General features: G+C 34.9%; 1 protein-coding gene across 1 annotated transcript; it reads left to right on the forward strand.

The window, feature by feature from the left end:
- The first annotated feature begins 21,294 nt into the window (after positions 1–21,294).
- Positions 21,295–26,231, forward strand: LOC145018772 (calcium-dependent protein kinase 2-like). Its single transcript, XM_078976620.1, has 8 exons — positions 21,295–22,183; positions 22,899–23,045; positions 23,142–23,294; positions 23,443–23,558; positions 24,195–24,362; positions 24,494–24,621; positions 25,421–25,520; positions 25,613–26,231. Exons 1-8 carry the CDS (start codon positions 21,385–21,387, stop codon positions 25,658–25,660), a joined length of 1,659 nt encoding a protein of 552 aa, XP_078832746.1. The 5' UTR covers positions 21,295–21,384; the 3' UTR covers positions 25,661–26,231.
- Positions 26,232–26,732: the final 501 nt, after the last annotated feature.

The following is a 26,732-nucleotide window of genomic DNA, read 5'->3' on the forward strand; positions in this document are numbered from 1 at the left end:
CGGCTAACGACCCTCCACCAGTCAAGGAAGCGGTGGGTGAGAGTGGACACCCATTAAACTGCCATTTTATAGGCAGTAACCTTATACCCCCCTTATAAACCGGCTTCGTGAATGAGGCCTACTAACGGTAAGATTGACTTCCTCTTATAGATATCTATATAATTAAAATTATAATAATAGTATAAGGGTTGAATTTTAAACTTTTTAAAAATTCAATGTTCAATTTGGAATTAAAGTATGCTTGAGGAGTAACTTTTCAAATTCCAAAACTTGAGGGCAAGTTTTGAAACTATTTCAAGACTCTTTAAATCATAACTTATTAGTTTAATGGTTCATTAAAATGAAGACTCTTCATTTTAATGTAACCCCTTATTCTTTAAAAACACTTTAAAGAAGTGTCTCTTCAACATCCATAACTTGAGGACAAGTTATGGAGTCATTAAACTATTTAATGGAAAAAACTCTTACATTTTATGTAACCTACAAAACTTTTATGAGTTTTTAAGATTCATAAATATGACTTTTCACATAACTTGAAGACAAGTTACAAAAACATATTTTTGAACTTCTTTTAGACTAATATGGATTGAAAACAACTAAAACATAATTTTTTTCATTATCAATCTAAACTAACTCATAAATCAAGGAAACATAAAATTCTTGAAAAATTCATAACCTGAGGACAAGTTATGAACTCCATACGATTTTCAACAAGATCATGAATTATATCAACAAACTATTTGCACACAATTCCTATGATCTAACAAAACTCATAAGCATGATTATTCATAATCAACAGTTTTCAAGAATAACATGAACACATATAAACTTGAAAATTTTATTATAGCATTGAAATTGGTTTAACATAATCATTACCACATTCAAAACAAGTTTTATAAACCCAAAACAGTCAAAGGTAATGATTCTAGACCAATTCTAGCACTAAAACTCGAAAATATGCTGTCTGGGGGTCCAACTTGTCGAGTGCACGAACAAACTCGGCGAGTTGGATGCATTTTGCCTTGGACTCGGCGAGTCTGCTCGGCAGACAGCACCAAAAGTCGATTTTTTAAGCAGTTTAAGCAAGTACAACAAGAAAACAAGCCTTGGCTCTGATACCACTGTTGGGTTTTGAGCAATCTAACACTCCTAAGTGTACATGCAATCCTAAATACCTTGGATCTATGTTTTCTCTATTATACATGCAAATATCAACTTTCCAAGGTATTGTACTACTCTAGCATACAAAACTTTGAATAACACAAGTTATAATAACATACCTTTTGTTGGTGCTTGTCTTCATGAAGCTTGAGTGCCTAGTGCCCCAAGTGTGACACCTCAAATGGTTCACACAACACCATATGCACTTGGAATAACTTAGAGAGAAACTTGAACACTCCATGAAATCGTTTAGCCCTCACACACACACATAGTGTCCGATTTCTTGAGCCATGGGATTCTTTTATATGGTGGCTATTAGGGTTACACCATGTAACTCGTGACTTTTCCCATTCCTTATGCTCCATGGATTTTAACCTCCATGGAGCATCCATGGGTCACCCCATGGACTTCGTCCAACATAAGGAATCTTGGATCACAAGCCCACATATATAAGAATGAAGGATTTACACAATCAACCCATATATTTAATTAGTCTCCTTTTGATCACTTAATTAATTCCAAATTAATTCTTGATCAATACTAATTAAATAACCTTATTAATATATTAGAACTTATAATATATTAATAAAACTTAAGTGTTATTTCTCTCATTTTAGTCTATCCAAGTGCATGATGCCATGCAACCCAAATGGACCATGTCGGGTCGGGTCAAGTTTTACCAATTATAGTTATGGACTTAGACATTAATCCAACAGAAATTTCATGAGGAATTGGGTACGAGGCTGCATTTTAGTACCGCATACCACCTGAGGACCGACGGGCAGAGTGAGCGGACGATTCAGATGCTCAAGGACATGCTTCGGGCATGTGTACTGGATTTCGACGGGAGTTGGGACACGTATTTGCCCTTGGCTGAGTTTTCCTATAACAACAGCCATCACTCAAGCATTGGTATGCCACCATTTGAGCTATTGTATGGAAGGAGGTGTCGGACCCCCATTTGCTGGGGCGAGGTAAGGTTACGTGTGATGGGTAGTACAGAGATAGTGCTTCAGACGACAGAGCAGATACAGCAGGTCAGACAGAGGTTAGTGACCGCTCAGAGTCGCCAGAAGAGTTATGCAGATAGGCGATGATCCGAAATCGAGTTCCAGGTCGGTGACTCCGTGCTCCTGAAGGTATCTCCTTGTAAAGGAGTGATCTGATTCAGGAAGAGGGGCAAGATGGGACCCCGGTATATTGGGCCATTTAGAGTGATCACGAGGGTGGGCAGGGTAGCATATCGCTTGGACCTACCCGCGGAGTTGGCCAGATTCATGATACCTTCCACGTGTCGCAGTTGAGGAAGTGTATAGCCGACGAGTCGGGAGTGGTACCATTGGAGGATATCCAGGTGGACGTGAGTCTAAATTATGCTGAGAAGACAATCGCAATCTTGGATTGGAAGATCAAGATTATGAGAAACAAGGAGATACCTCTGGTTCTGGTTTAGTGGCAACATCGGAAGGGGTCTGAGATGACTTGGGAGTCAGAGTCGGAGATGCGAGGGCAACATCCAGAGTTTTTCGTGGAATGAGACTTAGGGGGCGAATTCTGGCTCTAGTGGGGGAGAATTGTAACACCCCGAGATTCAGGTACATTTATTTCACCCTTATTCTTTGTCAATTGGTCATGATTGGTCCTTGAGTGGAGGAAGCCTTGCAAGTGAGTACGCTGACCGTACTAAAGGGGTACGCTGCGCGTACTCATGCGCTTATTTTGGACTCGGAGTCGCTAAGTACGATGGGCGTACCCATAGTTACATCGGGCGTACCCGACCCAGATGCAAAACCCTAATAAGACTTGTGCACTATTTAAAGGATGCTAAGGCTCATTTCTCAGCCTCCATATCAGTGAGTAAAACCCTAAGAGAGAGCCTTCCATCATCCTTAGTGAGTGTGTGTGTTCTTGGAGCTAATAGTGCCTTGGTGTGTTCTTGAAGAAAGAAGAAAGGAGCTTGTGGAGACTAAACGCTTGAAGTGCAAGTTTGGATCTGGGATCTACAAAGAAAGGAGTTGCATTTAGAGGTATAAAGTTCAAAACTTTCCTCTTCTATTTGGTTGTTGTTGTACGTGCCATTTATAGGGTTAAAAACCCCAAAGGTGAAGACTTTATGAGTGTAAGGTGCTCCATGGTCCGAGATCTATCCCTTTTCAGTAGTATTTGTGGTCTAGATCCATAAAGTCCCCATCTTGGTCGTTGATATGAGGTCATGCTTGAGTTCTATGCTTTCTAGGGTTAGAGAATGAAATGTTTTGGGTGCTAGTGACTTTTTTAGCCATGCAAGGGCTTAAAGTCATCGACTTTATGGGTTTGGAGGCTTAGAAATGGTTAGATCTAAAAGTTGGACGTGGGTCTTAACTATTTAAGACCCCAAGAGCTGAAGGACTGAAACTGGGTATTACGTCGGGCGTAATTCCAATACGCGCAGCGTAGGGGTGGCTCACCCCGATCCTCTGAAGTTATCGGTTACGCCCAACGTACATGTTTAGTACGCGCAGCATAACCCGAAGGGTTGAGTTTTGTTGACTTTTAGGGTTTGATCAACATTAGGGTATTTGAGCCATGTGAGGGGTAAAATGGTCTTTTACCCTCATGAGAGTATTAAGAGAAGGGATGGTCTAGCCTTGGGAAATATGTTGATATCGAGTATTTATTTCATATGATTAGGCAGAGGCTAGGTCTTATCCCCCGGAGTCCAAGATTTCCGAGATTTACAAGTTACCGAGCTACACGAGGTGAGTCTTCTCACTATACGTTACCTAGAGTGGTATTTATGTGGACCGGAGGGTCTTATGTGTTATGTATGAGATTATGTGAATCTATGTGCTATGTGATATTTGTATGCTATATGATTGTGTAGACCGGACCGAAAGGTCCAACGATACAGACCGGACCAGAGGGTCCAACGATTTAGACCAGGCCGGAGGGCCCAACGAACTACGTGATTGGAGGGTTCCACCGAGACACATCAACCGGAGGGTCGTACAGTAGCCTCGAGTGGCATATGTGTTGTATGCAATGTTTTAAAACCCGAGTTTTTGGTTGACCCGGTATGATGACCGGTTCACGGGTCAACCGACCCGGGTTTTTGGTTGACCCGGTATGATGACCGGTTCACGGGTCAACCGGTTTATGGGTTAACCCGGTTTATGGTCTTTTTCTATTTTTATATATTTTTACTTTCATTCATAATGCATAAACATATAAAACCAATAATTTAATGTCCACAAAGTTTAAATATTTAAAAACATTGAAAAACTTTAAAGAAACCACAAACGGCTCGTTGTTTTGGCGTTCGTTACTTGTTTCCAACTATCCAAACCCTATTAAAACGAGTCAATCCGATTTTAACCGGTTCGACATAAGCAGTTGAACCGCGGTTTAGAGGAAACCCGACCGGTTCGATCAGGTTCGTATTTTTACAAAAAAACGATCTCAATTGACCCACCTTCTACCCCGGGTCATGGTCTAACCGGTTGAACCGGCCAGGTCAACCCGGGTTTTAAAACATTGGTTGTATGTGGTATTTTGGGGAACTCACTAAGCTTTATGCTTACAGTTGTTGTGTTTTGTGTCTCAGGTACTAGCGAGGACCGTGGGAAGGGGACGTGACCTGTACACATTAGAGAAAGGATTTAATTTCATATGATCTTGGGAAATGTTATATTTTGATAACTATTGTTGAATACTTTTGAGAATGTTTTTGCTTAATTGTGGTTATTGAAAAATGAAAATTTTGTTTTAAAAATCTCGTCGTTACAGATACATTGTTTGTTTTTAATTGAATTGCTATAATAGTTGGATTGCAAATTAGGGTTTATAGCCATTAAACCCTAAAGGCCAAATTTTCGATTTTTAGGGTTTTGGTTCAAAGGGTTTTTCGAAAAAACCCTAATCGAAATTAAGGTTAGGGTTTTAAAAAACCCTAGCCTCCTCCCTTGAATTTCGAAATATGCTTAGTATTTTTAGGGTTTCTTGTTTTGGATAATTGTTACTTAATTAGATTAATTGGATAATTATCCTTTACCCTAATTTTCGAAATTTAGAGGGATAAGGATTAGGATTAAATTAATTGTTTAAATTGATTAGATAATCCTTACAATACTTAATAAATTAATTAAACGTTGATTAATAGATATATATTAAATCTATTTATTTGGTTTATTTTAAATTTAAAATTAATGGCTTATTTTTCGAAATTTATATATAAACCCTAAAGTTTTAAAAGTTTAAAACACACCTTATATATATTATAATTAAAGTTAAATATTATATATGTATAAGACTATGGTCAATCAAATCGCTAGTATGTCTCATTCACGCAGCTAATCTATAAGGGGGATATAAGGAAACTGCCTATAAAATGGTAGTTGAATGGGTGTCCACTCTCACCCACCGCTTCCTTGATTAGTGGAGGGTCGTTAGCAGAACGGATTTGATAGGAAAACTACATATCATTAAAAGTATAATGTTATTAAAGAAAGTACTAGAGCATTATTTTACAAAAATCCCAACTCTAGTTACCTTAGGAAAAATGTGAAAAGTATGCTAATCCATGAAATTGCACATTATGCTTTATTGGTCGTTGGTGGAGCGTGTGTGGATTACCAGCACACTAATAGGCACAAATAAAGAGTAGTAATGGGTATCTTATAATTATCATTTTGATGGAGCGTGTGTGGTTTACCGGTACATCAATAGTTAATGATAAAGACAATAAGATTACCAAGCACATTTGCATGGTTATTCACATCTAGTTAGTGATCATCGGTATCCCAGTCACAAATAGTAGAGCATAATCCAAGATTGAAACATGCCATTGAATAGTTTTAATGTATCTCAAAAGAATTCTCTTTTTAGGAATTTCACTTCGTTTATTATGTCTAATGGTGGAATTGGTGAATCATCATTCACCTACCTTTATGAGATTTAAACTTGGATCTCGGCATCCCATTTCTAAGTTGTAAATCTTCATAGTTGGATCCTAACCTTGATATGATATCTTTGGGTGATTATATAGAGGTGTCTTGAAATCTAACTAAAACTATCCTTCTTTTTCAGATGTCTACTCCTGGAAACACTTTTGCTTCATCCTCCAGCCACAACTTCTCTTTACTCAACATTTGCTCCAAAGTCGTTATGGATGGATCTAACTATAATGATTGGATGCATAACACCAAGATGGTGCTTAGATTTGAGGACAAAGAATATGTCCTTGAAAACGAGCTCAAAGAACTTGATGAGTCCAAAGCCACTCCCAAAGAGTATGTTGCCTACAAGAAGCACTATGATGATGCTACTAAAGTGGCATGCATCATGGTCGCAACTATGTCCCTAGAACTACAAAGGTACTATGAGGACTACTGGCCTTTTGATATGAACAAGGACCTTATGGAAAAGTACCATAAGCGAGCTCGTCAAGAAAAGTTTGAAGTAGTCAAGTCACTCATGGCTTGCAAGATGAAAGAAGGGGAGTCGGTTGTATCTCATGTGCAAAGAATGTAACGCTACATAGAGCGTTTGGTCAAGATCAACATTCATTTTGATGTGGAATTGGCCATTGACATGGTCTTGAACTCATTGCCTGATTGTTATGGTCAGTTTATCTTCACTTACCATTTGAACAACACTGAGCAGACATTGGCCCAATTTCACAACTTGTTGCAGACTGCTGAAGCGGGGATGAAGGGTAAAAGTATAGCCTCCACTACTGCAAGTGCTCCTGTCCTAGCTATTGGACAGTGAAAGGGGAAAAAGAGGAAAGGTCCTCCTAAGCAAAACTGGAAGGCAAAGGTCCAAGTCGAGTCATCTAGAGATGGCCCAAAGGCTAAGCCTAATCCCACCATTCCCCATGTTTCTGATCCAAAGGAAGCTATTTTCTTTTATTGCAATCAAAAGGGGCATTGGAAGAGAACCTGCCCATAATATTAGCAGGATATCAAAGATGGCAAAGTGAAGCCGTCTTCGGCAGGTATTTACACTATTTCTTTTAATAACTCATTATCTTGTCGTTTATGGGTCCTTGATACAGGATGTGGTTTTCACATCTGTTCTGATTTGCAGGGGCTAAAGGAAAGTGAGGAGATAGAGTGAGGAAGGATAAACTTAATCATGGGAAACAAGAAGTCTTCACTAGTGACCAAGATCGGAGTTTATCAATTTTTTCTTAGTAATGATGTTAGATTAGATGTATTGAATTGTTGCTATTCGTCTGAGATGACGAGAAACATTATTTCATTTCATGCATTGTTCAGACAAGGTTTTAAATATTCTTTTAAGATTTGAATGGTTCAATTTCTGTTTATAAGAATGGTGTTCTCGTGTTTGAAGCTTTACCTTATGATGGTGTGTATGAAACAGTGACTTGTGTTGATAGCTTAGGAAATAGTGTGTTTAATATTGACTTGTCTAATAGTGTAGACAAGGCATGCTTGTGGCATTGTCGTCTTGGACACATTAACAAGAAACGCATAATCCAACTCCAAAAGGATGGAGTGTTGGAATCATTTGACCTAAAATCAGATGAACTGTGTGAATCTTGTCTTTCGGGAAAGATGAAAAAATCACCATTCACAGGGTCTTGTGAAAGAGGTGAAAGTTTGTTGGACCTCATACATACAAATATTTGTGGACCCTTCAGATCAACCACAAGAGATGCTAATCGATTTTATGTCACTTTCACTGATGATTATAGTGATGGGTTTTGGTCATAAGACATCCTATATGCTCATACAAACCCTAATGCTTGGATCTAGGTTTCTCTATTGTACATGCAAGTTATCCAAGACTATAAACCCTAATTCTAGCATTCAAGTGATCATATTAACATAAGAATAGGTTTATAATGTTACCTTGATTGTTATGTAGCAATAACAATCCCAAATCTCCTTGTATTGACTTTGGAAGGCTTAGAGTCACAATTGTCACTCCTCTAATGGCTTACAAACACCAAGAGCAAATGGATAATATATGAGGAGAGAGAGGAGGTATTGAATTCGTCCCTAAGAAGCCTTGGGAAGGTCTTACACGAATTCATGAGCCAAGGGGGTTTATATAGGTGTACAGATAGGGTTTCAGTCATTATCCTTATCTAGTTGCTTGCTTACCAAGCAACCCATAAGATAATCCTTGAATCCTTATCATAGTCAAATTCTAAGGTATTATCACCTTAAATTCGTCCATCCTATACTTAGGATAATCCTTACCTTATTTTGTAACTATCACATAATTATAATTCAGCCCCTCTAGTGTAATTAATTACACTTGATCACAAAATTAATTCCTAATTAATTATTGACCAATATTAATTAAACAAATATGATTTCTCCTTTAATATATTATTCTTATAACATATTAATAAATCATAATAACCTCTCTCTCTATTTATTTCTCTAATCAAGTTGCTTTGGTGAAGGCAACCCAAAAGGACCATGCACCATCGGGTCAAGTACATACCAAAATAGTTATGGACTTAGACACTAATCCAACAGTCTCCCACTTGGATAATTCTAATAACTATTTTTCGTATGACTTTAGATCCTGATCTGCAATCGTAGCTTTCCAAAGCCGCTGTCAACTCTGATCCTATCAGATACGTGTGTCCTTAGATAAGGGATCATATATTCCTCCATTCTAGATATCGTATGAGATATGATTTCTAATCATTCTCTTTGCACTATTTCTCGATTCCCAATTTATAACGACTGACTGATTGAACAAATCAAATTAGCCCTAGCCTGGCCGAGCATTTACGTTTGTCATCACTAAATCATCGAGGGGCCCAAAGATATCGCTTTTATCCTTCTTTGGATAAAAGTAACGGATAAACTTTGATACAATGTTCGCTTGCACTTACTCACCGAATCACACACAATAATATGTTTTATAACACCAAGTTACTAGTGCATTTTCATATTATCAATATGCAACCGATTAGCAAGATACAACTCACACATCTCGGTTTCAAGAATATAAGATGTTATCGTCTCACCAATCACTCGTGATACAATTCATGCATGGAGTGATCCAAGTGAGCATGGGTTTAATCCAATGCTCAAATTCATATTCATAAGCACTTGAACCTTGCAGCAAACATTTGCTTATGTCTAATACTCTTTTAGACAATCCACACACCAATTCACGATAGTCTTCATTCATATCTACTTCCAACATATGAACGACTGTGGCCCGTTTGAATAATTTGATTATTCTTAATAAACTCAATTATTCTGGAAGTCAAAAACATGCAAAGTGAAACACAAGAATAATACTAATCCCATATGGCCTCAACCCTTTGAGTATAAATAAAACTCCTTTTATTTATCACCATATCGATTACTCATTATTTGTCGTTTCGGGTAATCAATTTCTTACTTGAATTACAACACTTATCCCATGCTCCTAGCATGCACACAATGTTCACCTATGGTTTTTACTTTGTGAAATAGATCACATTGAACACATTTCCAATCATTCTCATTTCACAACTCCAAATCCTTTTTCATAAGTGAAAAAATATCAAAATTCTTGCTACTTATAGAATATGCTAGATTCTAACATTCTATGCAATGATTCTTTCATAATGTCACTGCACCAAAGTCACAAAGACTATTGCCAATGATATTACAAAGTCCTCTATCGGAGATTGTTACAAGACAATTCCTTAGATACGATGTCTCTCACTCAAAGTACATTCCTTTGAACATCCATTTGCATAAAGGTTTCTAATCTAGTCATAGATTTTTCAATATTCAATTTCCAATATGGACACGCTTCCATATTTTCCATATGACAACTTATTCTTAATAGAATCTTATCTATTCATAATAATGTCGATATGGTCCATTCAATACCATGCTTCCAACTACTCACAAACAACCAATCCTCGTCGAACTTTGGATTGTCCTTTGATAGTTTAACTATTTTAGTCAAAACCAATTCTAGTCCCTTTTTCCTCTAAATGCGCTAGACATTTGGAAAATTTTAGAATGGTCAAATACTAAAGCATTTGCAATCGATCCTTTACCCGAAGCGTATGGGACACGACGCATAATGTTTTATTTGCTATGTTCTCAAAATTCTAATTGTGAAGAGGAATGTCGTAATCATAATCGAAATTTTAAGAACACACTATGTACCTTTGACTAAATTTATTAACATTTCTCAACCTAAGCCCTTAGATTTGAAATGAAGCATAATATTCTCTCCCTTAAGTATAGCAAAACAACTATTCCATCCTTACAACTTTGCAAAGAATGACTCTTGTTTTCTATAATTAATATTGCCAACTTGCAATACTTTCCTTAATAATCATACAATCATAACATTTATGCTCCCACTATCATGATGATTATTATAAAACATAATACTTATGCTCCCACTAGCTTCGACATGTATTCATAAACATCTTAACTTTCAGAAAACAATACCTATTGAATCTCTTAAGTCAATGTTTCTAATACTTAGTACTTTGATAATCCTTTATCAAAGCTCCTTGAACTTATACACCTTTGCCTTAGATAGTTCATATGTGTGTCTAAACAATTAAGACTAATTGCCAAACCTCACAATTCAAATTATGGAAAGGGATACCGTAACCATAATCAAATTCGAAAATGCAATTTTACAATCACTATCTTCTTAAAATCTTTCTTAGTGAAAGCATTTCCTCACAATCATTTTCATGAAGGAGGAAATCTTATGACACTTGGATTTAAAGCGGTGTATTTGTTCCTATCCATGTGAATTTGTTAAAACTAGAGTTTACGACAAATTCAAACTCATATGGATCGAACTTTCTTAATCTTGATTTCTTACCTTATGGTAGCACAGCTGCCCACCACGTCTTCCAAGTAGTTAAGTAGCTCACTTTTTCCTATCAATGTACCTTCCATTGATTAAGATGTTTTGCCTTTTATGCGTTCAAAATGAGAACTCATAGGACTCACATGCATAATTAACTCAAATGGAACAGCACAGAATCAAAATATTGTCAACACGATAGGTTCTAAACCTTAACTCGTGTGCTAGTGATGATCGATAAGGTTTATTTGATTTGTTCTTGAAACCTTTCAAGACCATTAAGACTCCCACTGACTCATTGACATATAAAATTCTCTTGTCAATAAACAATTCTTGACAAACAAATATTCAAGAGTTAGTGTAGTTTTTATCAAAACACTTCATAAATTGGTCCTAGTTGGCCTTTGTCTTATCCAAGACATCACAACTTTCCATATTTGATGAATTTTATAAACCTTCTTAATACTTTTCACTCATTGTCACAATCTTATCTTTAAGACTTGTTATTGGAACGAAGTATGATTGACCTTTTGATTTAACCATTTCTTCAATTCTTGATTCCTCTTCTTAAACATACAATTGTATTAAGACTCACTTAGAGGATCAATTGAGATATGGTTCTTAATCATAAAGCATAAAAGGTACTCTCCCTTCTTCTTAGAATGGAGAAACTTTTATCTGTCTGCCTACTTGATTTTTATTCGTTTTGCTTTTGATTTAAACTTTTTCAATCAATTCAGAATTACACTTAATCTTATGAGTATAATCATATTTACTAAACCTTTAGTAAATTATGACGAATATCTTTGTTACTCTTATGGTGGACTTGATCAACACACAACTTTGTGTGCTCGATCTCCTAGTCCTTTCACTTGACACTTTGTCAACGAATTAGTCTAATTTGCAAATATGAAATTTCTCATTCATCATGCAACCAAGTTGCATGATTCCAAATTTCTGTCCAATTGAAATTTGGGTGATGAGAAACTCTCCCTATTTGGTAAATTCTCGACTTTTTCCATAAGAATCATATCCATTTTTTAAAAAGAAAATATTCAAACATCAATTTTCATAACGATTTCATTGCAAGGAAGTAAACAAATAAATAAGTCAAACCAAAATTTATTTTATTTATAAAAGCAACGGAAAACATTTGTCCTTGCAATGCAAAATCCATTGAAAACTATGTATGAAAAATTTCTAACACCTCTATTATAACTATCTAAGCTCAAAATCTAATCTTCAAGTCCATGCGATCAAGATCCATTTCTTGTGATTAGATTCATCTTGCTCTTTCACCAAGCTTCCTTTCTTTTCACCGATCTTGCAAAACATTCAAATGCAATCTTATCACATCATGTATTTGAATCAATAAATAGGAACTTAACGAAGTTAGGTAGTGGATTTTACCTGAAGCGCAGTCATACTCTTTGACTCTCCCATCTTTGGAATTTTCAGGCTCTTGAGGCAGACTTCTATCCAATGCCCTTCTCTTGGCAGCAAACGCAGATCGGTTCTCCTAGAACGTCCTCGGAAGCATGGTCAGTTGACTTTCCCAACAAATATGCTCCATTGCTTCGCCAAATCATTTCTGATTCAGCAGCAATGAGCATGTAAGTTAGGTCAATGAGGTTGTCGTCATGATCCATCATATAATACTTTCTTTTGAACTCATTATATGATTCAGGGAGTGATTGCAGAACCCAGTTCATAGCCAACTCATCGGGAAATGACACACCTAACATAATCAACCTATCGATGTGTGATTTCATTCCTAGAATGTGGGCACACACGGATTTACCATCTTCATGTTTCATTTCCAATAAGGCCTTAGTGATATTGAACCTTTCAATTCTTCGATCTTGTGGGTTAGGGAGAACAATTGGATGAGGTGGAGGAAGTGAAGCATGATTTCTTGTTCCTCGATCGAATCGTGGAATACCATCTTCATGTGGAATGCTTGTTCCACGGGATTTGGGAAAACCATGGTTGTCGAACTTTGACATCTACAAAACGGGAGAAAATAAATTCAAGTTAGTTGATCGATTGAGTTCTTAGTAAATCACCCAAATGAGATACTAAGGCTAGGACCCAACACAATACGCTACAACCTAGAAAAGGGATGTCGTAATCTAGTTGCAGAATATTTGAAGGTAAGTGAATGACGATTCACTAATTTCCACCATGAAAAATGAAAAAGAAATTTAAGTTTTAAATCTATGAAAACTCCTAGATCGTTTGAGATTCATTGAACATTTCAATGGCATGTTTAAATCTCGATATGCCCCTCTTGTTTGTGATTGGGATGCTGAGGATCACAAAGCGGGTGTGAATAACCATGCAAACTTACACGGTGCCCTCACATGTTACAGTCACCTATTCGATGTGCCGGTAAACCACACACGCTCCACCGAACTATGACAAACATTGAGTCACCCTTTGCTACCTTTGCTTAGAACCATTTAGTGTGCCGGTAAACCACACATGCTCCACTAACGTCTTCGCAAGGGCACAAAGTGTAATTTCAAGGAATTGCATCAATTCACTTTGCCTAAGTAACTAAGATTGGGAATTTGTAAAAACATTTAGTTACTTTTGTATTTCATTATACTTATAATGGAAGGTTTCGTCCTATCCTACCCATTCGGCTAACGACCCTCCACTAGAGTGCGGTGAGTAAGAGTGGATACCCATTCAATCGCCATATTATAGGCAATTTCCTTAAACACCCCTTATAGACCAGCTTCGTGAATGAGGCCTACTAACGGTAAGACTGACTATTACTCATACATATATATAATGTTAGACTTTTAATGTTATATATAGTATAGGGTGCATTTTACACTTTTAAAATATTAGGTGATCAAATTTAACAATTATACTTTTAATTCAATTAAATTGTAAACCAAAACTTTTATGGATTTATTAAACTTCTTTTAATTATACACCTTAATTAATTATACACCTTAATTAATTAATAAAACCATAAGGGTGTGATTTGAACTTTTCAAAACATTACTAGGGTTTTAGAATTTAACATTCCTAATTAAACTTTTAATCAACTTTTAAATTCCAAAACTTGAGGGTAAGTTTTGAAACATTTCAAAACATTAGGGTTTAGAATTTAAATATATATCACAATTAAACAATTAATAAAAATTTAAATTCCAAAACTTGAGGGCAAGTTTTGAAACCTTTTTCAAAACATTAGGGTTTTAACTATTTAAATTTCAAAACTTCAAAACTTTTGGGTTCAAATTTAAACTATAAAACCTAAAGGGGAAAATATGAAACTTTCATAACAACAAGGATCAAATAACAAATAATTCCAATTAACATTTAATCACATAATTATCCATATTTGATTTATTTAATGATTTCTTGCAAAACAATTTATCAATTTACTCAAAATAATTAATCAATTATCACATAAGGAAACAATTATCTTATTAATTGATAAATATCTTCAATTAGATCAAAATTATAGTCAAATATATCATATAATCGGATTAATATTGATCTAACATGATAAGGTAGCTATCCATAAGCAAAAACAACAAGAAAACTCGAGATACCCTTCATCTGACGAGTTGACTCATCGAGTCAGGCTTGGACTCGTCGAGTCTGCATGGACTCGGCGAGTCCAGCCTCCAAAACACCAAAAAACGAATTTTTTTGAACATGTAATGCATCAATACAATTGAAACCAAGCTAGTCTCTGATACCACTGATGGGTTTTGGTCATAAGACATCCTATGTGCTCATATAAACCCTAATGCTTGGATCTAGGTTTCTCTATTGTACATGCAAGTTATCCAAGACTATAAACCCTAATTCTAGCATTCAAGTGATCATATTAACATAAGAATAGGTTTATAATGTTACCTTGATTGTTATGTAGCAATAACAATCCCAAATCTCCTTGTGTTGACTTTGGAAGGCTTAGAGTCACAATTATCACTCCTCTAAAGGCTTACAAACACCAAGAGCAAATGGAGAAGATATGAGGAGAGAGATGACGTATTGAATTCATTCCTAAGAAGCCTTGGGAAGGTCTTACACGAATTCATAAGCCAAGGGGGTTTATATAGGTGTACAGATAGGGTTTCAGTCATTATCCTTATCTAGTTGCTTGCTTACCAAGCAACCCATAAGATAATCCTTGAATCCTTATCATAGTTGAATTCTAAGGTATTATCACCTTAAATTCGTCCATCCTATACTTAGGATAATCCTTACCTTATTTTGTAACTATCACATAATTACAATTCAGCCCCTCTAGTTTAATTAATTACACTTGATCACAAAATTAATTCCTAATTAATTATTGACCAATATTAATTAAATAAATATGATTTCTCCTTTAATATATTATTCTTATAACATATTAATAAATCATAATAACCTCTCTCTCTATTTATTTCTCTAATCAAGTTGCTTTGGTGAAGGCAACCCAAAAGGACCATGCACCATCGGTTCAAGTACATACCAAAATAGTTATGGACTTAGACACTAATCCAACATATAGTAGATATGGTTGTGTATACTTAATCAAACATAAGTCAGAAACCTTTGAAAAGTTCAAAGAGTTTAAACATGAGGTCGAAAATCAATTAGGCAGGAAAATAAAGATACTTAGATCCGATAGAGGCGGAGAGTATCTTAGCATTGAGTTCAACGACTATCTAAAGGAATGTGAGATAGTCTCATAATTGACTACTCCTAGGACACCACCGTTAAATGGTATGGCCGAGAGGCGTAATAGAACCTTGTTAGACATGGTTTGTTCTATGATGAGTCATGCTCCACTTCCAGTTCATTTCTGGGGCTATGCCTTAGAAACAGCCGCCCACATCCTAAATCTTGTCCCAACAAAGAAGGTTGCCAAAACACCTCACGAAATGTGGACAGGGAAAGTTCCCTCGTTAGCACATATTAAAGTCTGGGGTTGTGAAGCTTTCGTAAGACGAGAGACTCACGACAAGCTAGCAGCAAGAAGTGAGAAATGTGTTTTCATTGCTTACCCAAAACAGTCTTTTGGATATTTGTTCTACAGACCTAGTGATAACGTGGTTTTTGTAGCACGAAGAGGAGTCTTTCTAGAAAGAGAGCTCATATTCAAAGAGGAAAGCGGAAGTACCATTGACCTTGAAGAGATTCAAGAGTCAACTAATGAAGGAACCTTAGATGACACTAGCACTCAACTAGAGGAAACAGTTCCTGTTGAACCAGTTGATAAATCATTACCTTTTCGAAGATCCACTAGGGTGAGTGTGCCACCTAAGTTGTATGGTTTTCATATTACTTCAGACGGTGACACATTCATCAGTGATAGGCCACTGGTGAATTTAGATAAACCAGTATCTTATAAGGAAGCAATGGCAGGCTCAGAGGCTTCCAAATGGAAAGAGGCAATGGAAAATGAGATAAAGTCCATGTATGACAACCAAGTTTGGAATTTGGTTGATAATGCACCGGGTCGTAAGACAATTGGGTGCAAATGGATCTTCAAGAAGAAGACAAACATGGATGGGAATGTACACACATTCAAGGCTAGACTAGTTGTGAAAGGTTTCACACAAACCCCAGGGGTTGACTATGATGAAACATTCTCACCGATAGCCAAGATTAAATATATCATGATATTGCTCGCCATAGCTGCCTTTCATGACTATGAAATCTGGCAGATGGATGTCAAGACTGCTTTCCTTAACGGGAAGTTGGCTGAGGATGTTTACATGAATCAGTAAGAGGGATTTGTTGATGCAAAGTCTCCCAATAGAGTGTGTAAGATTGAGAAATCCATTTATGGATTGAAACAAGCATCTCGCAGCTGGAATCTTTGCTTCCATGAGAAAGTCAAAGATTTTGGTTTCTCTAGAAGTGAAGATGAGTTTTATGTGTATATCAAGGCTAGTGGGAGTATAGTAACTTTTCTAGTGATATATGTCGATGACATATTACTCATTGGTAACGACATTCCAACCTTGAACGGAGTTAAGTCTTGGCTTGGTAAGTGTTTTTCCATGAAAGACCTTGGAGAAGCTGCTTATATTCTTGAGATTAGGATATTGAGAGATAGAAACAAGATACTAATTGGACTTAGTTATAGCACATACTTGGATAAGGTACTAAAGAGGTTTAGTATGGAAAATTCCAAGAAGGGAGAGATACCTATCCAGAGCAACACAAAATTGAGTAAGAGTCAATGCTCTAGTACATATGAGGAAATAGCTGACATGAGTCATGTACCTTATGCTTCCACTGTCGGATCGATCATGTACACTATGACATGTACTCGCCATGATGTGGCCTTTGCTTTGAGCATGGTCAGTCGATATCAGGGAAACCGAGGTAGAGCTCATTAGATAGCAGTAAAGAATATACTCAAGTATTTGCAAAGAACGAAGGACTGGTTCCTTGTACTTGGTGGCAATGATACTTTGAGAGTAGATGGTTATAGTGATGCCAACTTTCAAACAGATAGAGATAACTTCCATTCTTAATCCGGATGGGTATTTCTACTGAATGGAGGAGCGGTTACTTGGAAAAGTTCCAAGCAAGATACGGTGGTTGATTCTACTTGTGAATCAGAGTACATAGCAGCGAGTGAAGCGTCTAAAGAAGCAGCTTGGTTAAGGAACTTCATCGGGGATCTCAGAGTTGTTCCTATTGGATTAGTGTCTAAGGCTGTAACTATATTTGGTAAGTACTTGACCTGGTTGTGCATGGTCCTTTTGGGTTGCCTTCACCATAGCAACTTAACAGGATGATTTGTTAAGAGAGAAGCAATATTATTGTTAATATATTATGAGAATAATATATTAAAGGATTGATAATGTTATTTGATTAATATAAGTCATATATTAATTAAGAATTAATTTGGTGACTTAAAGAGGTTAATTGAATAAAGGGGCATAAACTGTCAAATGTGTGATAGTTGTGTTTTGGGCTATGTATCCTTATAGATAATGGGGTGGACGAAATTTAGGGTTTAGGAAACTTAAATTTGTCCAAGCCTAATATCTAGGAGGATCTTGGATTTCTTAGGGCCTAAGCTATTCAATTAGGGTTAAAGGTGAAACCCTAGTATCCCATAGTATAAATAGACCCCTAGGGTGAGGGAAATCGACACTCATGCAAGGCAAGAAACCCTAGGGCTGATTTCTCACCCTCCTTCCTCTCTCTCAAATCATATTCTTGCTAGTTGGTGTTTGTAAGCCATTAGAGGAGTGACAATTGTGACTCTAAGCTCCAAGAAAAAGAAGTATCAAACAAGCAACTCAAGGTATTCTTCTAGATCTGTTTTTCATATGCTATGAATTGTTTGTTTACACTAGATCTATGAATGAAAGTCTTGGATACATGCATGTTCAATTAGAGAAACCTAGATCCAAGCAATTAGGGTTTGCATGTGCACATAGGAAAGTTCTTATTGCTCAAACCCATTAGTTCCAACCATTGAGGAGCCCATGGAACTGTTCTGCAATAATGAGGGAGCGGTTGCCTTAACTAAGGAACCCAGAGACCATGGTAAGACCAGACATATCAACGGAAAGTACCATTTCATCAGGCATAGAGTAGAAGAAGGCCATCTTGTTGTAAAGAGGGTATCATCTGAAGATAAACCAGCAGACCCCCTCATAAAGGGTCTGAGTAGGGCTAAGCATATCCAGCATGCTCGGAGCATAGGGCTGAAAGATGATATTAGTTTTAGTAGTTAGATTAGTCTAGTTCAGAAACTTGTTACAAAGTAAATGTAATTGACTTTTGGTGATTAAATAATAAAGTATTATTTTTGAGTTTGTTTATTGCCTTTTGTCGATTGTTTATTATTGTGTTTCATATTTTGCATGTTTTACTTCCCGAATAATATGATTTTTCAAACTCCATAATCGCTTGTACTTTTGGAAGTTAGTAGTGAATTAAGACTGTCATGAATTGAATTGCAGATTATCTAAGGATATACATAGCAATAGAATTGTTGCAATGTTCATGAGTACTCAGAGAGTGAGATTTGAGTATTGGATAAACCCACGCTTAGAGTGTTACTTCATGGAATTCATCACGAGTAATGCTGAGACGATAATATCTATGATCTCGAAATAGAGATATATGAGTTGTAATTTGCAAGTCGGCTATACATTAGTGATATGAAAACGCATCAGTAACTTGGTGTTATAAAACGTATTGTTATGTATGGTTTGATGAGTAAAAAATACAAGCATATGAGTCAATGTTTATTCGTTCCTTTTTCCCTAATGGGAAAAGCGATATCTATGGGCCCCTCGATGATTTGGTGTTGACTACTGTGCTGGGCCCAGCCAGAACTAAATTGATGTGTTCGATTAGAAGTCCTATATCATCACAAATCAGAAATTAGGAAACATAGATTCTGGACAAAGAGATTGATTGTATTCTATGTCTTATGTCTAGGGATATCTAGCAGAACGAAGGGTCATGTGATCACTTATATTAGGACACGTAACTGATTGGGTCAGAGTTCGGCATCAGCTTTTGGAAGCTACAATTTGCTGGTTAAATTTAGAAGTCACACTAGCAATTATAGTTACAGACTTATCCAAGTGGGAGATTATTGGATTAGGTGTCTAAGCCCATAACTATAATTGGTATGTACTCGATTTGATAGCAGCACAGTCCTTTTGGGTTGCCCTCAAACCTAACAACCGGACAAGGAAATTATGAAAGGGGAGATATTAATTTATTATGAGATTAATAAATTAATATAAATGATTTATTAATATGTTAAAAATATTAATATATTGATTAGAAATCATAATGTTTAATTAATCGTTAGCCAGAAATTAATCAGAATTAATTTTTGGGTTAAAAGTATTAATTATAAAGTGCAGGGACTAGTTTGCAATTATCAGATAGTTGAGTGGAAGGCTCCAGAACCTCCTTGAAGGGAGGTGGACGAAATCTATAGGGGAAACCCTAAGGATTTCGTCCAAGAGGCTTTGGATAAGGCCTTTGGATTAGCTTAGTCCCCAAGCAAAGGAGTATTAGGGTTTTCCCAAAACCCTAGATCCCTCAACTATATAAGGAGCCTCCCAGCTCCTAATTTCGGCCACTCCTACCCTTGGAAGAAACCCTAGGCCGAAAATTGCATACCCTCTCTCTCCTTCAAGTTTCCTTCTTGCTAGTTGTTGGGTGTGATTCCATTAGAGGCATTACATTTGTGGTGCTAAGCTTCCAAGAAGATCAAGTTCAAGAGGATTATCAGTTGTTTACTATAACAATTGAAAGGTATGTAACTCTTAAACCCTAGTTAGTTATTTTCTAAAATAGCCTCTCTCCTCTAGGGTTATTGTTTGCAATTCAAAGTTATATGTTTAATAGTTAAAACATAGATCCAAAGTAGGTTGCATGTGAACTTAAGAATTGTTTTCTAATTTATTTGTTTTACCTAAAACCTATCAATTTATTCATCGTAGGAAATAAGGATTCGAAATTTAAGTGTAAATGCTTCAGAATCGTTATCTTTACTTTATTATCTTCGTTAGTTCGAATTGATTGTTTAATCTTCTAAATAAACTCCTCCTCCTCCTCCCCCAACCCCCCCCCCCCCCCCCCCCCTCCTTTTTTTTTCTTAAAATTTTACAAAGTTCATAATATAGCGGTAAACTTAAAGTTAATATATATCAACTTTATATCTAATCTAATAGAATCCTAATGATTCATTTTCCCCCTTCTATGATCCAACAATTATCTTTTCATCGGAAAGTTATTTTATAATGAGCAATAAAAAACACAATGGATAGAAATGCAAAACATGATGCATACTTACATTTGTCAACAATTATTAAATCATGGAGTAAAGAATAAAAACTCGCAAAATGTGAAGTTATGTGGCTTCATGTGACATGCGATGTTTGGTTTTAAGCTTAATGACTAATTTCGAGGCTTGATTTCAAATAGAATCGGCAAACTTTTAAGACTATGCTTTTAATTATTGAACTATGTAAGATTAATTTTTAGCGTTTGTAAATATTTTAGAATATACATGTTTAGATAGAAAGACCAAAAAAAAAAGATGGGATCAGATCATTATATACATTATATAATCTTATGATCTACATGCAAACCTACAATCTTATCTCAAACTTTACTATAAAACTGCTCATTTTTGGCTTGATAGTTACAATCCTACAATCAAGATATCAATCATAACACCAATACAATGACTACGATATTATTTGTTTCAATTTTAAATTAAGACTATTAAATAAATAAACAAATTTAATAAGCTTTGCTATAAAATTATTAAAAAAAATCCACTTTTCATTTGAAAGTCTTGAATACACAACAAACATAATTTATTCGCTACAACTTTATCAAATATCTCAAGGGTGCATTAAGAGAATGCGTACTTCACAACACTAAACAAAGGTTCCCATGGTGAATCTCACAACAAATATTCTTTCCTTCTTCCCATTTTTCTTTCTAAACAATGTCACTCCATCTGAATTCTTAACTTTCTTCCATATTTCTTCACACACTATTCCAAAAATCCAACATTTACACAAAACCCACAAACCCATATTCCAAAGATCAACTCAAATGGGTATCTTTCTAAGCAAAAACCAAAACCTCCAACCACAACTAACACCACCACCATTGCCGGAGGAGCACCAACAGAAACCACGGTTGCCCTGGCAAGATTCAATCCTAGGCATACCATACAAAAACATAACAAATGATTACAAAATCGGTAAAGAATTGGGAAGAGGCAAATTTGCAGTGACAAAAATCTGTAAAGAAAAGGCAACGGGTAAGAAATACGCATGCAAGTCGATTCCAAAGAGGAGACTTGTTACAGAAAGCGAGAAGCAACATTTGAAGAGAGAGGTTAGGATTATGGAGCATTTGAGTGGTCAAAAGAATGTTGTGGAATTGAAATGTACTTATGAAGATAATCGATCTGTGCATTTGATTATGGAGTATTGCGAAGGTGGAGAGCTTTATGATAAGATGAAAGCGAAGGGTAGATATAGTGAGAAAATTGCGGCTCAAATTATTAGTTCAATAATGAAAGTTGTTTATTCTTTGCATTTTATGGGTGTGATGCATAGAGATTTGAAGCCCGAGAATTTTTTGTTGTCAAAAAGAGGTGTTTTGGGGTTTCTTCCGTGTTATGCTGATTATACCATGTTGAAAGCAATTGATTTTGGATTATCCGCCTATATCGAGGAAGGTATTTTTAATGTTTTTTTCTGTATTTTAAAATAGTATCCAATTATAGTATTATACATTTTTTTTGTTATAAGGATATTATACTTTAAAAAATCTACCATGTAGCATAGAAATTGTTTTATATTTGGATGATATTGCTATAATTAGATAGATATTTTCATGAATAATATTATAATAGTAAGGAATAAAAGTATTATGATATAATAAACAAATCAATGAAATCATTATAGCATTTTACAATTAACTTTTTTTATTATTAGAATATTATACTTGAAAAATCTACCAACTATAGTAGTGAAAACCATTTTCTATTTGGTATACATTGTTGTAATTATAAGACATTGTACTTTTGAAAAATCTACCACATTATAGATATTACACTTTTATTTATTTTCTCATCATAATATTATACTTTGTAATATCTACCACATTATAGACATTATACTTTTATTTATTTTCTCATCATAATATTATACTTTGAAAAATCTACCAATTATAACAGTGTGAAAATTATTTTATATTTAGATGCCAATATGCCATTGCTATAACGACATCGTTTTATTTATAATACAACGTTGCAATAGGAAGAAATAAAAACAAGATCCCATAAAAAAAAAAAAAAAAAAAAAAACAACAATAAAAACACATTGCTATTTATCGTATTGAATCAATTTATGAATTCCCAATTAAAATGAAATATGCAACCTTTTTTCTAGGAAAACTTAACCAAGAGAAAGTTGGAACCGCATTCTACGTTGCCCCCGAGGTTTTGAGGCGTCAAGGATACGGAAAAGAAGTGGATATATGGAGCGCAGGGGTGATTCTATATATGTTACTCACCGGAGTGCCACCTTTTTATGGTGGTAAGAATAAGATTACAAGATTCCCTATCTTTTTTTTTTAGCATTTAAATTACCTCTAAAAAAAATTTACTCATCCAAATTTTTTTATTTTTGTAGAAGATGAGAAAGAGATATTTCACGCGATAATGAAGGCAGATCCCGATATGGAGAACTACCCGTGGCCGTTGATTTCAAAGAACGCGAAAGAATTGGTGAAGAAGATGCTCACGGTGGATCCAAAGAAACGCCCAACTGCTGCGGATGTTCTTAGTATGTTTCTAACATAACAAAATTAATTAGCAAATCCAAATGGAAGGGAGAGTGAAATTACTTATATAACATTGGCGTAGCCTTGTTTATCATTAAAACACTATCTTTTGCAAGTTGATTATTTGATTTTGATTATTTTAACATTTAGATGATCAGTGGTTGGTGGACAATGGTGTAGCAACCAAAAATCCAATAGATGATGAGTTTCTTGTTAGGATGAAGAACTTTAGAGCTATGAACAAATTCCAAAGATTCGCACTCCAGGTATGGTTTAACATTCATGAAGGATTTGATTCCTCCAATTTTGTAGATGTAATGGAATGAAAACCGTAATATATATAATCCAAATTCTATTTATGTGATCAATATTTTTTTTTCTAGAATAAATGTGATTAAATTATAATTTTACTTTCTAGAAACAACTAAAACATATATATTTTATTACAGTTTGGAATTTGGACCAACTTTCAATTTCATTACAAGGATAGTAGGTGTATAAATATAATACTTCATTCGTCCTAAAATTATAGTTCATCTTTCCTTTTTGGTTTGTCCCAAAATAATAGTTCATTTTTTAAAATAAATAGCATTTTTACTAAATACTCCCTCATTATTACTTAACCAAATAAATATTTAATGAAACATTAAATGCAAAGTAAGGACAAAATTATCATTTTATTATATAAAGTTAGTGGTAATTAATGTTTTTCTTAATCTGTGTGTTTTTTGTGTGTGAACAATAATATTCGGACGGAGGGAGTATAATATTGAAGTTGTCAAAATTTTTTATTATAATCTTTAAATTTTGGTTGGAACTTGGAACAAGCATTTATTATGTTTTACTTTTTAGTTTTATTATTAAAAAAAACTCATTCAGCCTTATCTTTTCATATATTTTAGGTTATTGCGGATATCATCCCACCAGACGAACAGGAGGGACTAAAAGCAATGTTTCATAATATAGACACAGACGAAGACAAAATTATCACACGTGAAGAACTTGAGAAGTCATTAGTTAGGGTCGGATCAAATCTTGGGTCTGAAGAAATCAAAATAATAGCTGAAGCTGTGAGAATCCTCAAAAAAAAAAAAAAAAAAAAAAAAAAGAAAAAAAAAAAAAAAAAAAAACTTTATATAATTCATAAAATATAAAAAATTACAAATATTACACTTATTGTATTTGTAATTTTGTATTGTAGGCTGATGCAGATAGGAATGGATTGATCGACTACAATGAGTTTATCACAGCCATGATGAACTTTCGAAGAACTTATAAAGAGGAACACCTTCGTAAAGCTTTTCAGAAATTTGACAAGGATGATAACAAGTAAGCATCGTATGCATTTTAGGGCAAATTAAAGAAATCAGAAAACCTGTTATATTTTTTTACAATATATATATATATTTTTTTAATCGATTTCCATTTTCTGGTTTTTGCAATTTTGGCCCAAAAAAGAATTATTTAGAAAGCTTAAATATGGACCAAAACTGCAAGACAAATTTTTTTGGGACCAAATCTGTAATTTACTCTTTTTCCAAATTCGCTATTTCGACATGATCATATAACAAGTCAAAAGGGTCATTTTTGGAAAAATGTCTGTAACTTTTATTGTTTGATTGGGAAAAAAATTTACAAGTTCTAAACGACTTTCCAAATTAACCATTTAATTTGACTTGATTCGACAATTATATTACATTTACATTACTGATGAAATCTGATATAAGAAAATAACAATTACCAATGAAACGTAATACTAATATAAAAGGTCAAATTGGGTGATTTGGAAAAACGTTTGAAACTTTTATGCCTTGATTGGAAAATATATAAAAGTTACAAATATTTTTCCAAATTTACCATTTTGACCGGATCAAAATAGTTAATCTGGAAACTTATAGGCGAAACATAAATAAAATAGGCTAAAATGCTTGATTTGGAAGAAAAAAAAAGTCTATAAGACTATACCATTTATGTTTTTGATTAAAGGAATTAACATACTAGTGGTTAAACTTATAAATTGCCCAATATATATTGGTTTTTTTTTTCTGTAATGTCCTCTATTTTGTACACGTTTTTCTACAAATTTATTGTTTTTGAGTTTTGGATCATGATGTGGAATTTATGGCAGACGTATTTCAAAAGATGAACTAAAATCAATGTTGGAAGAATATAAAATGGGAGATGAGGCTGCCATTAAAGATATAATATCAGAAATTCAAGTGAATGTTGTAAGTTATTACTATTTGAATAAAGTGTTGTTGAATATATCTGATGTTTAAAGACTATTCGAGAAAAATGACGATTTTGACCTTAATAACAGGATGGTGAAATCAACTATGAAGAATTCTGTAAAATGATAAGAAGCTAAAAGACGAGGTTGAGGAAAATACCGTTCCATATTCGCTAGTTTCTGAAAAATGATATGTTTTAAACTTTTAACTCATTTTACATTTTATTTAATTAAATTCAGTAAAATCGTATCTTATAAATGAATGGTTAACCTACCTTCACTATTCATTGATATTGCCTTGCGATTGTGTCAAAATGGGGGTTGATATTCTCAAAGCCATGTTACCTACAAATCGATATAATTGTGTCAATTCACAAGGGCATTATCTTCTTTTGCACATAAAAAAAGATCAAGAATGAGTCCCTATTTGTCCCCACTGTACGAATAATATGAATAGAAAAGTATTTAGATTCATATTTGTGTGGTGCAAGGAGAGTGAAGCTAACCCAAATCATCAATAAAAGCATTAGCCAACTTGTGACATTTAGCCTTTAAACGGATCTCAATCTCATGAAGAAGTGGCATTTGGTATTCTCCCACATCCTACAACAATTGATCAACATTGTATAAAACTATAAGCACCAATCAAGAACATACCAAAAAAAAAAAAAAAAAAAAAAAAAAAAAAAAAAAAAAAAAACTAAACAAATAGCAACACACTTAACTTTTACTAATAAGGGGAAAAAAGACATGGTCAACTTAGTATAGGTAATGGTGCATGTTGGACCTGACTTTACCACAAATAAACAGGTGTTATTACCATGGCTTCCAAATAACGTAGTCTTTCTCACGACATTTCCTTGCGTTTCTAACGTCAATCAACAGAGTAAAATAAACCAAAATCGAGAAATTGCATCGAACAATGAGAGTAGAATCGTACAAATTGGAGATTGTTGTATACAGATTTGGAGACGAGAGATCCATCGAGAGCTAAGCAGTGACGCTCCAATTGGTCAATCACGGGTTACATCTGCTGGAAGGTTTTGTCCGCACTGCTGCACTGAAACTTCGAAAAATCATAATTTTCTCTCACAAAGTCATATTTGAACGTTCTCTATATGCACGCTCTCGGTTTGACAACTGCTACAACTTTCGTTTAGATTTCTTACGCTAATAAGCAACCTATCAAAAATCCACCTTTTACGATTCG

The sequence above is a fragment of the Lactuca saligna genome, chromosome 9, assembly GCF_052625555.1.
Source record: "Lactuca saligna cultivar CGN05327 chromosome 9, ASM5262555v1, whole genome shotgun sequence".
NCBI classification, from domain to species: Eukaryota; Viridiplantae; Streptophyta; class Magnoliopsida; order Asterales; family Asteraceae; genus Lactuca; species Lactuca saligna.